Source organism: Daucus carota, chromosome 7, assembly GCF_001625215.2.
Source record: "Daucus carota subsp. sativus chromosome 7, DH1 v3.0, whole genome shotgun sequence".
Lineage (NCBI taxonomy): Eukaryota > Viridiplantae > Streptophyta > Magnoliopsida > Apiales > Apiaceae > Daucus > Daucus carota.
In genome coordinates, this window is record NC_030387.2 from 23,708,532 (window position 1) to 23,725,185 (window position 16,654).

The following is a 16,654-nucleotide window of genomic DNA, read 5'->3' on the forward strand; positions in this document are numbered from 1 at the left end:
CACACAAGTGGCAAAACCTTCTAAAAACAAGTCTTCTAAACCAACCTCAGATGCCTCCCAAAAGACATCTGTTGTAAAATCCAAGAAACACAAACCTGAGGGGAGTGTGATTGGAGGTTGTGAGGGGGAGGGAAAGGGTGAACATAAAAGAAGCCCTAAGAATAAGGAAGGAAAGGTGTGTGCTGACCAGCCTGGCCACTCTGCAGTCTCCCAAAAGACTGTAGATGTTAATATGGAATTAAACTCATCCCTAGCAGCATCCTCCCAAAAGGATGTTGCTATTGAAAATAGTCCTCAACCAGGGACACAGTTAAAAAGGGGGAGGGACACCACTTCTTCACCAATAAAAGCCTATGGGAGAAAGAAGCTAAGAAGTGACAAACTGAAGCACTCTGCACACACACAGGCATCCATTCTGGATTTTATGCCTTTAACTTCTCAAAGTCAGATTGATGTGACTCCAATAAATGTGGAGTCACAGCCCCCTTCTTCATCTCAACAAATCACCCATATTTGTGATCTTACCATTTCTACTCCTCAAACACAATCCCCAACCTCTTCTGTGGATGTGGAATTAATTCACACCACACTTGTAAATTCTCCATCTTTGGATTTCATGGAGAAGCCCCCATCTGAGATTGATCATCATCATTTTGATGATTTGTTGGATCTTTCTCTTCCATTTCCTTCTTCTGTGACAATGTGTTCTGTGGATTTTCCTTTAAAATCAATCACCACAGACTCAACTGTCACAGCCTCTAAACCTATTTCTTCATTTTCTTCAACTGATCTCCCTCATCAGTTGACAAGTGTTTTTCCTTCAACTGATCTGCTTAACAGCTCTCATCAGTTGAATGCCTATTCTACTCATGTCTCAACTGATGTCTCTCATCAGTTGACAACTGCTGCTACTTCAATTAATTTACCTCTTTCTACAGCAGTTGATCACATGGTAGCACAAACACTTCTAGGATTGAGTGGAGTGAGCTATGGAGTGGAGAGGCAGCCTAGTGAGCTGGCAAAAGGAGAGGGTGTGGAGAGTCTGGCATTTTCTTCTAGCCAGGAAAAAGGAGAGGATAAGAGTGACCCTTTAGTAAGGGTAAGTGAGGGAGAGGTGAGTGGTGTGGTGAGCCAAGGGGAGCCCTTGATGCAAGAACAGAGAGAAATTGAGAGAAATGCAGGTGTCAATGAAGGGTTTAGTGAACAAGAGTTTCAAGCTGAATACAGATCCATATTGGATGGTGTTTCACTAGACCCTGAGACTTTTACTCATGGGATGTCCTCCATTCAAGACTTTGCCAGATTGGACAATCAAGCAGCTGAGAGGCACCTCAATCTGATTCACACTACATCTTCAATGCTTAGAGCAAAGGAGGCATTAACAGCTCTGCCTGCCAATGCTGGAGATGATTTTCATTATGATGATAGTGATGAAGACCTCAATGATGCTCTTGAGGAATCCCTTGTTGAACAACCTACAACTTCTCTACCTTCATGGCTCTCCATGCAGTCTGCCAATGCAATTGTTGTTAGCATGGAGCTGGAAAGGCAAGCCTCCACCATTCTTCAATCCCAACCTGGAAGCTCATCCTCCTCTCCAGCCATCTCTGCCACCATTGCCAGTCAAGCTCTAGAACACCTCAAGCTTCACAAGTTTCAATCTCTTCATTTTCAGCATGAGATAGAGCATCTCAATTCTCTTATTGCCTCTGTTAAGACTGATCTGACCAAGCAAATTGATGAAAAGCTTCCAGCTCAGGTCAAATCAGCTCTTTGTGCATCTGAGCAAAAACAACTACAATTGGAGAAGCAAGTGGAAGCTCTGGAAGGAAATGTCTACACCTTAAACTCTAGAATGGATGAGATGTTGCAGCATCAAAGAATTCAGACTGGACTGCTTCAACATCTTCTTCTTGCCTCTGGTGTTTCACTTCCCAGTCCATCCCCTACACTTGCTGCTAACAAAAAGGGGGAGAAAGAATTACCAACTCCTGCAGAATTGATCAGTCAAATTCCTCCCCCTTTCCACACTGAAAGGGAAAAGCAGAAGATTGCAAGGATGAAAGAATTGGACTCCATTGCAAAGAGAGTGGCTCAATTGGGCAAGAAATCATCTACATCTTCTACTGCCACCACAGCTCAAATCTCTTTTCCAACCACAACCACAATTCTCAGGGTAATTACACCTGAGATTGTTATTCCCTCCAAGACAGAAAAGGGTGAGCCATCATTTCTGAATGAGTTCAAGCCAATTCTGTTTCCAAACAATTGTGGTTACTCCAGGCCTGGAAAAGACTCAAGCTCAATCTACTTTCCACTAGCCAGGCCTGACAAAAATGAATACAAACTTTTGGGCCAAGAAATCAAAAGTTATAAAGATTGTGCAGATGTGGCCTTAAAGGCTCATTTTGCCATCATCTACAGAGAAGGCCAGAAGCTGTTTATTGGAACTGGCCATCTTCACTACTCATTTGCAAAAGCTGAAGAGGTGGCCAGAGAATGTGAAAAAGAGGAGTTTGAATTCCAACTCTCTTTGAACCAAATAGAGGTGGATGAAAGGTATGCTATTGAGCTGGAAGAGGAGTTGGCAGCTGAGCTTTTAAATGAGAAAGGATTGCCTCTTGAATCTTCTCCAAAGAAAAGGAGAGTCAAATCTAAGACTAAGATGCCTGAGGCAGCCAAGAGAAGAGAAGAAGTGCCAGAAAAGCCTATCTCAAAGCCTTCTTCTCCAATCAAGGATACCACAGTAGTACATCCAGATGTCAACTTCCATGATGAGCCAATAATGCCAAAGGAGGAGCCAATTGACTTGGAAGACATCCCAATTCCAGCTTTTCTTGTTCAAGAATCTTCCAAGCCAAAGAAGAAAGTCAAGTCTGTGGCTAAGAGGATGGCTAACCCTCCTAAACCTCCAAAAGAACCTGAAAATCCTGATGACTATCTGATCATTGCTAACATTGAAGAAATTTCTGAGTTGGGGCTGGAGCTGGATGATCTTCAAGAAGTAAGAGGAATAGAAGCAACTTCAAAGTTACCTGAAAGATTGGTATTCTCTTACAAAAACAAGGGTGATGTCATCTGGCCTCTTCACAGAGTTCTGAACTCTGAGGGATTCAGTTCTCTAACAAAAATATATGGATCTATGAAGAGGACTGGAGGATTTACACCACCTGCAAAGCAAATGGTACTAAAGAGAATCCTTGAGATCAGGAAGGGATGGAACTCAGATGCTAGTCTACAAAGAAGGCTGAAAATTCCCTACACTGGAAAGAAAATTCATCATGAACCTACTCCAGTCATGGAATTTAGGGACAATCAAGGTGTTAGGAGATTTTTCAGACCTAAAGATCAACTCAAGGTTGCTAGCATGAATACTCTGAAGACTCTCCAATCCAAGCTCAACAGACAAGATAGTGATGAAGAATGGTTCTACAGGATCTTTCAGAAGCAGATTAATATTCTTGAAGAAAAACTTAAGTCCAGAAGAAGAAGATCTTCTAGAAACAAGTAACTGCTCAGTCTAGAGGAGCATAATCATCTGTAATCTTTTATAACTCTTGTATTTAAATTCTGCATTTTATTTTATTAATGTTTTGTTATCATCAAGTGTAGAATTTATGTCTGCATCTTCTCCAGTCATAAATTGGGGGAGATTGTTAGGAATCAATAATTTTTGATGATAACATAAACATTTTGTAACATGTCTTACTTAGAATCTTTATCAAATTTCAGTTGTAATTGTTACATTTCTTGTCTTTGGGAAGTATCAACGGATGGGTAGAATAGGATGGCTAATTGTAAATATCCAATGCCATGTAATTTTATCTAAGTGAAGGATATTCAACTGATGAGATGTAACTGTTCAACTGATGAAGACTGGATGATGTTCAACTGATGAAAATCAAGCATCCAACTGAAGACAAAGTGTTCGACGGATGATGCTGAGGAATTCAACTGATGAGACTGGAACAGCATTCAACTGATGGAGTTTGTAATTCATTCAACTGATGAGCCAGGCATTCAACTGATAAAGTCAAAAGCAGTTGAAAGCAACCAGAACTTTCAACTGATGAAGCAAAGAGCAGTTGAAAGTGACTAGAGCTTAAGTCTGACAAATCACATGGATCGAATTACACTAAAATAGACATGGAAGCCTAATTAGGAAAATAAAGAAGAAGCAGAAACATACTTATCTCATGCAGTGCAATCTGGATCAAATCAAGGTGATGGTCAAAGATGAAGACATCTCAGAAAGCATGCATAAGACAAAGTTGTGCAGCATTGTTTTTAGATTAGAGTGCATTTTGTAATCTAGCTAAATGCTTTGTAAAACTTGGAGTATATAACCAAGTTAGTAGCATCAGTTGAACTTGTTCAAATTACTTGAGAGAAAAATCTGAGAGTTAGAACTTGTTTGAGTGATGAACCAGCAGCTGTGCGAATTGTAAACAATCCACAGATTCTTCTATATAAAATCTCACGGGTGGATCATTCAATCCACCCGTATTTTTAATACTTGGTGTTTTTCTGTTTACTGTGTTCTTAGTGTATTATTCTTGAATCTTTTAAATTTGTAAAAGATTGTATTCAACCCCCCCTTCTACAATCTTTCTCATAGTTGGTGTAAAATAACACCGACCCCTCTTTCTCTTGCCCCGAACCGATATGTGTTCTACCCTCCGAACCGGTGCTGAGTTACATTTACGCCGAACATGTCCATACCAACGTAAACGTCCACTCCTCACTACTAGAATTATGCTAATATACATCAGTTAAAAACTGATGTCCCGTATAAGTTCAACTGATGTTACTGTGGGCAATGTTAAAGGTCCCTGTCTTTAACATCAGTTAGTAACTGATGTAAAAGACCACTTATTACATCATTTCCACTTAAAAAACCGATATAATAAATCAATTTTCCAATTTTAACACACTTTTATCTTCTGAATATGATCATAATATGATATTCTAATCTAATCTAACATACTCTAGACATGCCAATTTATTAGTTTTTCCCCAAAAAACGATGTTGTTGTAACCTTTTACATCGATTGCTCAAAAACACCGATGTCTATTGCTCTTTTTACATCGGTTTATTTCTAGATTCGATGTCTAAACATTGGGGAACCGATTTCTTTGTTATCATTAACAACGGTTTCTGTTAAGGTAGACGATGTCTATTGTTGTCATTAACATCGGTTATTAACCGATGTAAAAGCTCTATGCCTTTAACATCACCCACAAAGACATCGTTCGAGTTTATTGGTTACATCAGCTACTAACTGATGTCTATATCTTTTAACATCGATTCAACTTTAAATGAACTGATGTTTTAACAATCAATAACATTAGTTCTAATTATAGTGCCTGATGTTATAATGGTATATTAACATCAGTTATCTTTTCTAACCGATGTTATGCATTAATATAATTTGACATCATTTTGCTGTATAAATGATGTCTAACCAACCTGTTTACAAAACCAAATCTGCAAAACTACCAAATACCAAACCAATTGCAGCATACCAAAATCAAAAGCAAAACTACCAAAATAAATTGCAAAACTACCAAAACCAATTGCAACACTACCAAAATCAAATGCAAAACTATCAAAATCAACCTCCAAATCTGATTTGCATTAATAAACCAATATAACCCATTCAACCAATACACCATATATCCAAACATAAATTTAAAGTGCAGATCCTATAATATCCGATAACATGATCTAATTATGAGAATACAAACTACATAATTGATTGGATATAATCCAGTGTCTCGAGCCGAACGATGTCGAGGTCCGACTTAGAGTAAGTCTTGCGACTCCTAGCAGCCCACTGGAAATATAACATACATGCAGTAAGTTTTATGTTATGAATATTGGAGGGAGATGAAATTTGTTTAAGAGAGGGAAGTTGAAATTTTATAAGGGAGGGAGATTTTTGATAAGGGGGAAAATGGGGGTGAGAATGGTGGATTTTTTTTTTAAACACGCACCTTACACATCAGTTGCATAAATAACTGATGTCTAAAGCACTTTAACACATCAGTTTAAGTGAAAATGATGTTAAAAGCATTTTTAACATCAGTGGCAATTCTAACTGATGTCTGAAGTGCGATGTCTATTCCACTTTTTCTAGTAGTGCCTTATCTTCTTAGAGATAAACTCAACACTTAAAAGACGTCGAAATGTATCATTCGGTATATGATCTGTCATGGTGTTACCACAGATCCAACGCAACATACGCATTTCCGCTGTCTCTAGCCTACGTTCCTGAGCCTTTCTCAATGACCAACACTCATAACCAACCATATAATAATGACGGTCTGATTATATATAGGCCAAGGATAAGCTTATATCAAATATCAACTTCTACGTGACATCAAAATTGTGAATTTTCATTGATGTATTTATAGCATGGTATTGGAAATTACTCTTTTTTATAGACGGTTGTCATATGTTCTTTGACGCATCTGTTTAAAACAAACTAATGTCATACTACGAAAACAAAACAGAACAAAGAAAACAAACATGATTGCTAAATGCAGTAAATTTTTACTTTACGCAGTAATCAGAAATTACTACTATGTCCTTCATCCGTTCTTTTTGTTTTCTGCGTATGCTTAATTTTTTGTGCAGCGAGTCAACCCATGCAAGTCACCTAATCTTTTATGCAATCATAATTGAACATTCATTTACATTTTATTCACACTAAAAGTATCAAATTTTGTTTATTAAATTTAGGAGTATTTTATAGATAATGTGAATATCTTATAAATTATAAAAATAAGCGATATAGTAGAAATAATTTTCTATATGAACATAATTTTAAGTTACACAACTTTTATTCTTTCACAGTATTGTTTTTACTTTCAAGATTTTAATTTTATATATTCTTTAAAAAATTATTTAATTACTTTTAATAATTTTTATTTTTGACAATAAATGATAAGTCAAGAATTTACGTTCAGTATAATGAAAATGATTATAATAAATATTTAACAAATCTATAGCAATATTTAAATTCAATATAAGATAATTAAAAATTAATAAATAAGCATCGAATTAGTCGTAAAATGATTATAACGGATAGGAAGAAATTATTATTTTTAATTTCGAATTTTTTTAAAGAAGTTTCTAATTTGCTTGGAAGGTAATATTGAAAAATATAGCCTGTTAGGATTGGTTCATGAGACTTGTATCTTTTTATCACATGTTCGACTCAAGAAAGAGGAGAATGTGTGATTATGCCTACTGTGAATCAGAGCCGCTTATGTGCGGTTTAGCTTGGTTCACCTAGTTTGCCGGTTAAAAAAGTATATTAAAAAATATGAAACCTACAACTATCTTTATTGTTATTATTTTTAATTTTGAATTAATAATTTCAAAGTAAAAAATAATTTTTTTACATTTATTTATATGTTTTAATAATATTATAGAGTTAATTGTAAAAATTGTTGGTTGAAATCAAAATTTAGACTATTGCATGAACAAAAGTTTAGTATTGTTTTTAGCGATTTTCATATTTTTGATTAGGAAAATCTCATATTCTAATTAAAAAAACAAATATTTTGATGAACAGAATTTAAATTATAAATATATTTGATTATTATAATATATAAAATATTTGTTTTAATAGTATGCCAAGAAGTTTTGTATTGAAATTGTTATGTGTGAGTATAAGAAATTTTACGTTATGTTGCATTGAAATAGTATATGAATATAAAATTTAACTAACACAAAAATTAAAAATTTTAAAATGTGTATGAGATTTAAATTTAATGAATTATTTGTCAAACTGGAATCATATTTGAATGAATGAGAATTCCGGATGAATAATATTCTGAATAATTGTGGTTCATTTTTCAAATTTAAAATCGATTATCTTGATGGCTAAATTTTTGTAAGAATATAATTTCAGAGTTATTAAATTTTGAATAATATAATATTTTAATTATTTAACAAGAATTTATAATACAAACTAATATTATGAAATACTTTTATGTATCCATATGATATTAAATTATTAGGCATTAGATAATAAATTAAAACTTTAATTTCAACATTTTATTTAATATTAATTTTTATAAAATTTATAATCAACGCACAGAACAAAGAAATGCATATACAAGGTTTAAAGCCAAAGGTGCAGTGGTCCAGAGATTTTTGTGTGCTTTTCCAGACTTTATAAAATATAAAATAAATAATATAAACGTGAAAAATAATGATCCAGTTTACTTTTTCTCATTCATGGGCATTGGAGCTTTTAACATTGGGCACAGACCCAGTTAAAGAGAGTGTATTAAATTCACGCAGCACTTAAAGTTAGGTGATTTACATTTAATGACAATTAAAACAATAGAAGGATAAGAAAGTAATTACTGATTATTGCACGAAGTAAAATATTACTGCATTTAGCAACACCCAAAACAAAACAGGAGATTGCTACGAAATAACCAAAGATCGATATCCCTGTTCAAGAACTTCATCATATGCAGCGTCAAGCCCGTCAACCTCGCTACATATACTAAAACCTATTACCAGCAAACTAGTAGATTTCGTGATCAATTTAAAAAAAAATTGTGATAAATTAATTTTTTGAATTTTCTTTAAATATTCAAATTATTTATTTTCAAAAATACGGTGTAACCTCATTTACAATGCTAGTAACCGAAAATCAGTTATGTTGCAACTTCAGCTATAATTTTTATCGTATTTTCAAAATAAATTTGAAAATATGGATATCATTACAAAGTTCTCTATAATTTTTAATTAAATACTTTTGTTAAAAACATACTATTAAAATAACAATATGTATTATCATATGATCAAAATATTTGTCTAACCATTTAAATAAATATCATTTTTTGTGTCCAAATTTAAACAAACTTTACTCCCTCCGTCTCATTCAACTGTATACGTTACTTTTCGACACGCTTTTTAATGTTTTTTTTAAAGTATAGGTCCATGATGTTTTTTAATTTTTTTCTGAATAAAAATTTGATATCTAAATTTTTATTTAGAAAAAAATAATTTAAATAAACGTCACGAAACTATCATTCTTAGAAGTCTTGAGATACCTGCAGTCGGATGTGATGGAGGGAGTATTAATTTCGACGCGCAGTTCGATCTGATTCCGATTCCCGGTATAAAGTTGTACTTGTTGCAGGAAGCCAGGCTGGGAAAAGCTAGCCTAGCCGGCAGAATACGTGTCCAACGACAAACGCAAGAGCTGAAAATTTAAATTTACCTCGTAAAGAGATGGTCCGTCCAGCAAACCATCCCAAAACGACAAGAACAAAATCTCTATGTATAGTAACGACAAATCCCAACGCCACAATGACGCCCTTCTCCACCAAACAAACAACAACCATTTCTCTCTCCCCCTCCTCTCTCCCTCTCTCCCTCTCTTCCAATTTTACAAACCCTGACATTCATTCCACATGGCGGAGGAGTTTGTAAAAGCGGTGGAAGATGGAGTCAGGCTCTCCAAGCGCGTTTATTTCGGCAAAGACCGGTCTGTGGCGCCGCCCAAGCCTATGGCAGCCATGGACAAATCGGCTTCGCATTCGTTGCTGCCGTCGGCTCCTATGGTTTACGCCGTCATTCCTGATCCTGGCGTTGTTGATAATCCCGATATTCCGAGTTATCAGCCGCACGTGCATGGCAGGTGCGATCCTCCCGCGCTCATTCCGCTGCAGATGAACGCAATTGCTATCGAAGCACAATGTCTTCTCGATACGGCCTTTGTTACCGTCTCGGGGTCCTGGAGAGTTCATTGTGTTATGGGGACGCGGACTTGTCATTGTCGTGTGGCTATTCCCATGGGTCAGCAGGTGTGACAATTGAGGTGGAATGTTTTAATTAGAGCTATTAATTTATATACAGGGGCCCATTCCTCGTTTTGTGAATGATTTTGTACTCAATTTTGTGCATTGAGTATTTTCCTTGTGATTAATCTTCTTGCCTTTTGTTTCTCGTGTTGTAATACATTATTATTATTTGGCTAACAGGGTTCAATTCTAGGTGTTGAAGTTGAGGCGCCAAGAAAATCGTATTCTACTAAGCTGCTTACTTTGAATGACAAGGACGTCGAGGAAGTGCCCAAGATTGAAGATGGAGGCTTTCTCAAGCCCCATATTTTTACTTTTACAATACCAGAGGTATGTTTCAAATGTCGTTCTTTCTTTGTCGCCTTTGTTGTAAACATGTACCTTTTTCTCCATTGTTGTATGTTTGTCACAGATAGACGGGGGTTCCAATATATCTATAAAAGTCAGATGGTCTCAGAAACTGTTGTATCAAGATGGCCAATATACGTTAACTATACCATATAGTTTTCCAGAGTTTGTCACGCCTGCTGGGAAAAAAATGCCCAAAAAAGAGAAAATACAACTCACTGTGAACGCTGGTCCTGGTACTCAAGTTTCGTGCAAGACAATTAGCCATCCATTGAAGGTTCTTTTGTATGCAGTTTTTTTTTAAATTAAAATTGCTGAGTAGACGGAAGATTAGTGTTTTGAATTATGGTTTCAGGAACTGAAACGGCAAGGGGGACAACAGGGCTTTTTATACGATGCAGATGTCCTCTCATGGTCAACGTGTGATTTCGTCATCACTTATGGTGTATGTTTATAGTCCTCCTACATGTCCAATCTCACACAGTGTAGCTTTTCATTTGATTAACCCTTTGATGCATGCATCTCTTTTCAGGTATCAGTTAGTCCTTCTGGTGGTGTAATCTTGCAATCACCATCAATGAATGACACAGACCAGAGGGAGATGTTTTGCCTCTCTCTTTTCCCAGGAAACGAACAGAATAGAAAGGTTGGGTTCTTCACTTCTTTTATATTTTCAAAGATGTTCTCTTGATGGTAGATTGGTTATGTTGATGATTTTGACGGCATCATGTTCTTATCTTATATATAAATTCTGCCAGTCAGAATCTTCTGTGAGTTATCAGTTCACAGTATGTGCTGCGACTAGCAAATTAAACTATATTAATTCTTCTGTACTTGATAGGTTTTTAGAAAGGAAGTGCTATTTCTGGTTGACATAAGCGAAAGCATGCGAGGGAAGCCTCTTGAGGATACAAAAAATGCTCTTGTTGCAGCACTCTTAAAGCTTGATAAAGGAGACTCGTTTAATGTCATAGCGTTTAATGATGAGATTCACCTGTTCTCATCATCTCTAGAATTGGCCACTGAGAAAAATCTTGAGAAAGTAACTGCATGGCTTAGTGAGAATTTAGTTGCTCAGGGTGGTACAAATATGTTGCTTCCCATGAATCAGGTTTTGTTCTGTTTTCAGTTGATAATAGAATTATATGCTTACTGTTTACCTTTTTGTTTCCTACTCCCGCTTATGTATACAGACATCATTTCAAAGTTTTAGTCTAATCGAAGTTTTTTCTGCGCCTCTAGGCTTTAAAGATGATCTCAGATACCCACAATTGCACTCCCTTCATCTTCCTCATTACTGATGGAACTGTCGAAGATGAGAGGCACATCTGTGATGTTATAATGAATCATTTAACAGATGAGAAATTAACAAGCCCTCGTCTTCACACTTTTGGAATAGGTACATATTTATTGCTAATGCACATTACAAACATATATTTAAGTAGCACATTCCCGTTGTCCCTGTATTAAGCTCAACTAAAACCTTCAGCTGACTTGTAATTTTTTAAATTTCACAACACAAACCATTTCAGGCTCCTTCTGTAACCACTATTTTCTGCGAATGCTTGCAACAATGGGCAGGGGAAATTATGACGCTGCTTATGATGAAGGTTCCTTCTGAGATTTGAAATTTTATTTGTTTCTTTCTCTAAATTGTTTAACTTGTAGTCTGTTGATACTTGATCAAAGTACTAGTACCTAGGTTATTTAAGAATGACAGTTTTTTTTGGTGTTTTTTCAGATTCGATTGAAGTTCGTATGAAAGGTTTTTTTAACAGGGCTTTCTCCACCATTATTGAAAATATCACCATCGATGGTTTAGAAAATCTTGATGATCTTGAGGTATGTTTCCTCCACTGAAATTCTATTTTACCAACTTGTTGGTTCATCCATGTTCAATTCTTAATAGGGTTGTCATTCTTATTATATGGTTGCATTTTGTTCATTACTGAATCCTCGTCGGTTAAGTGAAACGGTCATTTTAGGGATGCATTTATGTAAAGCCCGTTTGACTGAGTTTAAAATTGTGATTTATGATGACTTAACATGAAATGCTTGTTTGTGTAATATTGACTTATTAATGATTTATGGATTATTATAATCTAATAATAAAAATTAAAGTGATTTATGAGTAACTTATAACTTATGCGTAACTTTTATAAAAGAAAAGTATAAAAAATTAAGTCACAGAAAACTGAAAAGAATACTTGAAACTAACTTATAGCTTTAGTTTCTGGATTATTTCTACTTTTAAGTCAGTTTATATCTTCTTACACAAACAAACATTTTCCAGCTTTTAGTCAGAAACAACTTTAAGCTCTACTTTAAGGCCACACACAAACAGGCTCATAGTTCCGCATTCTTACAAATTGGAAAATAACATTAGAAGGGATTGATTTTGATCTTTATAACATAATCCAGTCCATATATTGTCTCCTGCTTGTAAGTACAGTATATTTCAGGGGTATTTCACACATTCTTTTTTGTCTTCCTTCTCCAAAGGTCAAGTAACTTGAGTTCATGTAGTGAACCGAGCACCAAATGTGTTCTTTTTGTGCATCTTAGTACCATCTAGTTGCATTCGTTTTAGACTGATTCTGGATGATCTTATTTGGACTCAAATTTTAATCATAATTGTAGATGTATCCTTCATGTATACCTGACCTTCTATCAGAACGTCCATTGATAATTACCGGAAGATACAGTGGAGATTTCCCGGGTACAGTTCAAGTTAAAGGCCTCCTTGCAGATATGAGCAAATTCTCAGTAGACTTACAAGTTCAAGAAGTGAAGGAGATTCCTCTTGACAAGGTGAATTCCATGTACAACTTTGCAACATGTAAATTCTGTGTGCAGTAACAGCATCTATACCACTTGTTCAGTTTAGTAATTCAGACAAGTTTTCTTTAATGCAAGATCTTCACCTCATTAAAACCTGATCTCTCTCTCTCTCCCTACATATGACAGATACTTGCGATACAACAAATTGAATTGTGCACAGCTCAAGCATGGTTTTCAGAAGATAAAGCCCTAGAGGAAGAGGTATTGGTTTACAACATATATAACCGTCTTAAAGTCTTAGAATAGTATCATGTTTATTAGCTCTTTACTTGGCAATTAATTGATGTAAAGCAGTTTATGGCATCTAACTTTGTAAGTAGATGATTTGCAAGAGAAATTTACATGATTAATGTGCACTATTATTCAGCTAAATAGTCTTATTTCTATGTAGGAAGTTGCTTTTTTTCTTATTACATGTTTTATTATTTTCTGCTGATAGATAGCCAAGGTTAGCATGCAGAGCTCGGTGATTTCTGAGTACACCTGTATGATCTTACTTGAGAAAGACAAGGGTACGAAACGCAAGGCAGACTCGGTAGAGAAAGGCAAGGGAAGAAAAGGCACATCACACTCATCTGAAAAGAAAGAGGTATGTAGTTTATAATATGCACATTGTTATAAGCATACGTTCAGCATTCTAGCATGCACATTTTGTCTTATGTTGGAATCTTCAGTAAGATCAGCAAACACTTAGTCGTTATAAGTGTTTGATTCTCAAAACTTAAAGATGCATAAAGCTTCATATATATTCGTACGATTGTACAGCATAAGGGTTGTTTTTCCTGACAAGGAAATTGGTTTACATTTTAGTAATGCAATGTGAGGAGACATGGTTCCCCTCTGACCAGGGGTATGTGTGTTTGTTTATGCTTTATTCTGATTAGTTTTTATAATAAATGACAGCAAAAGCAGGTTCCAACTGAGCCTGATTGTCAAAAGATAGCAGTACTTCATAACTTTAAACCTGGTTTCGGAAACTTGCCAGCAACAATAGAACACATCCCTCCAGGATCTTATGTAGCCAAATTCCAAGAACCTGGAGAAAAGTTTGCAAAGGCTGCCTCAAACTGTTGCGGCAAGTGCTGTGGCCAGTGCTGCTGCTTGTGTTGCATTCAGATGTGTTCTCGGGTAAATGACCAATGCGCAATTGTGTTCACACAGCTTTGCGGTGCACTGTCTTGTCTAGGCTGTTCTTACTGCTGTGACGCATGCTGTGGCTCAGAAGGTTAGATTTACAGGACAACATTATGGGTCGCTAATTATATGTTGTGTACTTAGTGTGTTGATGTTGTACATGTAATGTAATCATTTAAAAAAAAAAAATAGCAACTGGGTTTGATATTAATGCGATATATTCCATTACTTAGAGGCTACATTGTGGTTTCAAATTTAAGAAGTACTGCATGTTGCAATAGACTTGTGCAAGGGCAGATTCATTGAGACTAGGTTGAGGACTTGTGCAAGATGAAAGTTTCTGATATACCACTACCAGAAAAAACAACTGAGACTGTCCAATAAAACCCTGTAAAACCTTAAAAGATTTTAGCTAACCAGCTGGGACTAAAAAGGTCGACATAGCACAAGACAAACAGCCCCAGACGGGCCAGAACACATAAGACCAACACTGGGAAGGGTCAGATGGATAAAGCAGACTCCAAGCAACACCAGCGCATACAATTAATCACATTTCAAACCAAAGACCTGAGCTAAATCAACCCTAAACAGGTGATGTCAAGATGTATACCTGAAAGCTTGGTATCGGTACGGGAATACGAGATAAATTTTAAAAAACGAAAATTCGGGCACTAGATATACGACATTAAATAAAATATTTTTTTGTAAGGACATAAAATAAAATATTATATATATTATATATATAAAATAATTGATAAAAATAATAAAATTATCAAATATTTAATCATTAGCATTCCAGTTAAAATAAAGGAAGCCCTCTTGTGGGTGTTGTCTCGAAGGCCGAATTATTGTATTATTGAGACTGACTCTTAAATCTTTGTTTAGGGGTGATCGCGGTGTGGGCGGTGCGGTTTTTCGCTAAAATCGCGAACCAAACCGCAACCGCACCACGCCAGCATAAAAACCACGTAAACCGGCAAACCGCACCACAAAAATGCGGTGTGGTGTGGTGCGGTTTGTGCGGTTTGTATGCTTAAGAATAAATATGTTTAGTTGAAGTTCGAAACAAAATTTAAATATATAATAATTAAAATCTTTTCTTGTAATGAATTTATATGATATTTATCATTTCAAAACTACAACAACTACTAAAAAACACAAACAAAAGTGTAAATATGATAATAAATATGAGTACTAACTACAAAGAGACATATTATAATAATATAATCATTTCATCAAATTTGGTATAATAGTAATGCGAGATTGATAAAATAATAGTTAACTATTATTTGAAGAGATTTAATAAATAAAACTCAAACCGCAACCGCACCACGCCAGCATAAAAACCACGTAAACCGGCAAACCGCACCACAAAAATGCGGTGTGGTGCGGTGCGGTTTGTGCGGTTTGTATGCTTAAGAATAAATATGTTTAGTTGAAGTTCGAAACAAAATTTAAATATATAATAATTAAAATCTTTTCTTGTAATGAATTTATATGATATTTATCATTTCAAAACTACAACAACTACTAAAAAACACAAACAAAAGTGTAAATATGATAATAAATATGAGTACTAACTACAAAGAGACATATTATAATAATATAATCATTTCATCAAATTTGGTATAATAGTAATGCGAGATTGATAAAATAATAGTTAACTATTATTTGAAGAGATTTAATAAATAAAACTCAAACCGCAACCGCACCACGCCAGCATAAAAACCACGTAAACCGGCAAACCGCACCACAAAAATGCGGTGTGGTGCGGTGCGGTTTGTGCGGTTTGTATGCTTAAGAATAAATATGTTTAGTTGAAGTTCGAAACAAAATTTAAATATATAATAATTAAAATCTTTTCTTGTAATGAATTTATATGATATTTATCATTTCAAAACTACAACAACTACTAAAAAACACAAACAAAAGTGTAAATATGATAATAAATATGAGTACTAACTACAAAGAGACATATTATAATAATATAATCATTTCATCAAATTTGGTATAATAGTAATGCGAGATTGATAAAATAATAGTTAACTATTATTTGAAGAGATTTAATAAATAAAACTCAAACCGCAACCGCACCACGCCAGCATAAAAACCACGTAAACCGGCAAACCGCACCACAAAAATGCGGTGTGGTGCGGTGCGGTTTGTGCGGTTTGTATGCTTAAGAATAAATATGTTTAGTTGAAGTTCGAAACAAAATTTAAATATATAATAATTAAAATCTTTTCTTGTAATGAATTTATATGATATTTATCATTTCAAAACTACAACAACTACTAAAAAACACAAACAAAAGTGTAAATATGATAATAAATATGAGTACTAACTACAAAGAGACATATTATAATAATATAATCATTTCATCAAATTTGGTATAATAGTAATGCGAGATTGATAAAATAATAGTTAACTATTATTTGAAGAGATTTAATAAATATACATACATAATTATAAAAAATATATATATGTATATAATATA

General features: G+C 34.9%; 1 protein-coding gene across 2 annotated transcripts; it reads left to right on the forward strand.

The window, feature by feature from the left end:
• The first annotated feature begins 9,322 nt into the window (after positions 1–9,322).
• LOC108194760 (uncharacterized) lies at positions 9,323–14,395 on the forward strand. 2 transcript variants are annotated; one of them, XM_017361698.2, is made up of 13 exons: positions 9,323–9,837; positions 10,015–10,164; positions 10,247–10,459; positions 10,538–10,627; positions 10,715–10,828; positions 11,024–11,293; positions 11,425–11,581; positions 11,715–11,792; positions 11,924–12,024; positions 12,823–12,993; positions 13,150–13,224; positions 13,463–13,612; positions 13,927–14,395. In XM_017361698.2, exons 1-13 carry the CDS (start codon positions 9,445–9,447, stop codon positions 14,251–14,253), a joined length of 2,289 nt encoding a protein of 762 aa, XP_017217187.1. In that variant the 5' UTR covers positions 9,323–9,444; the 3' UTR covers positions 14,254–14,395. The 2 variants fall into 2 exon arrangements, with proteins under 2 accessions (XP_017217187.1, XP_063937028.1); XM_064080958.1 differs by having other exon boundaries at positions 9,587–9,837; positions 10,028–10,164; positions 13,927–14,388.
• The last annotated feature ends 2,259 nt before the right edge of the window (positions 14,396–16,654 follow it).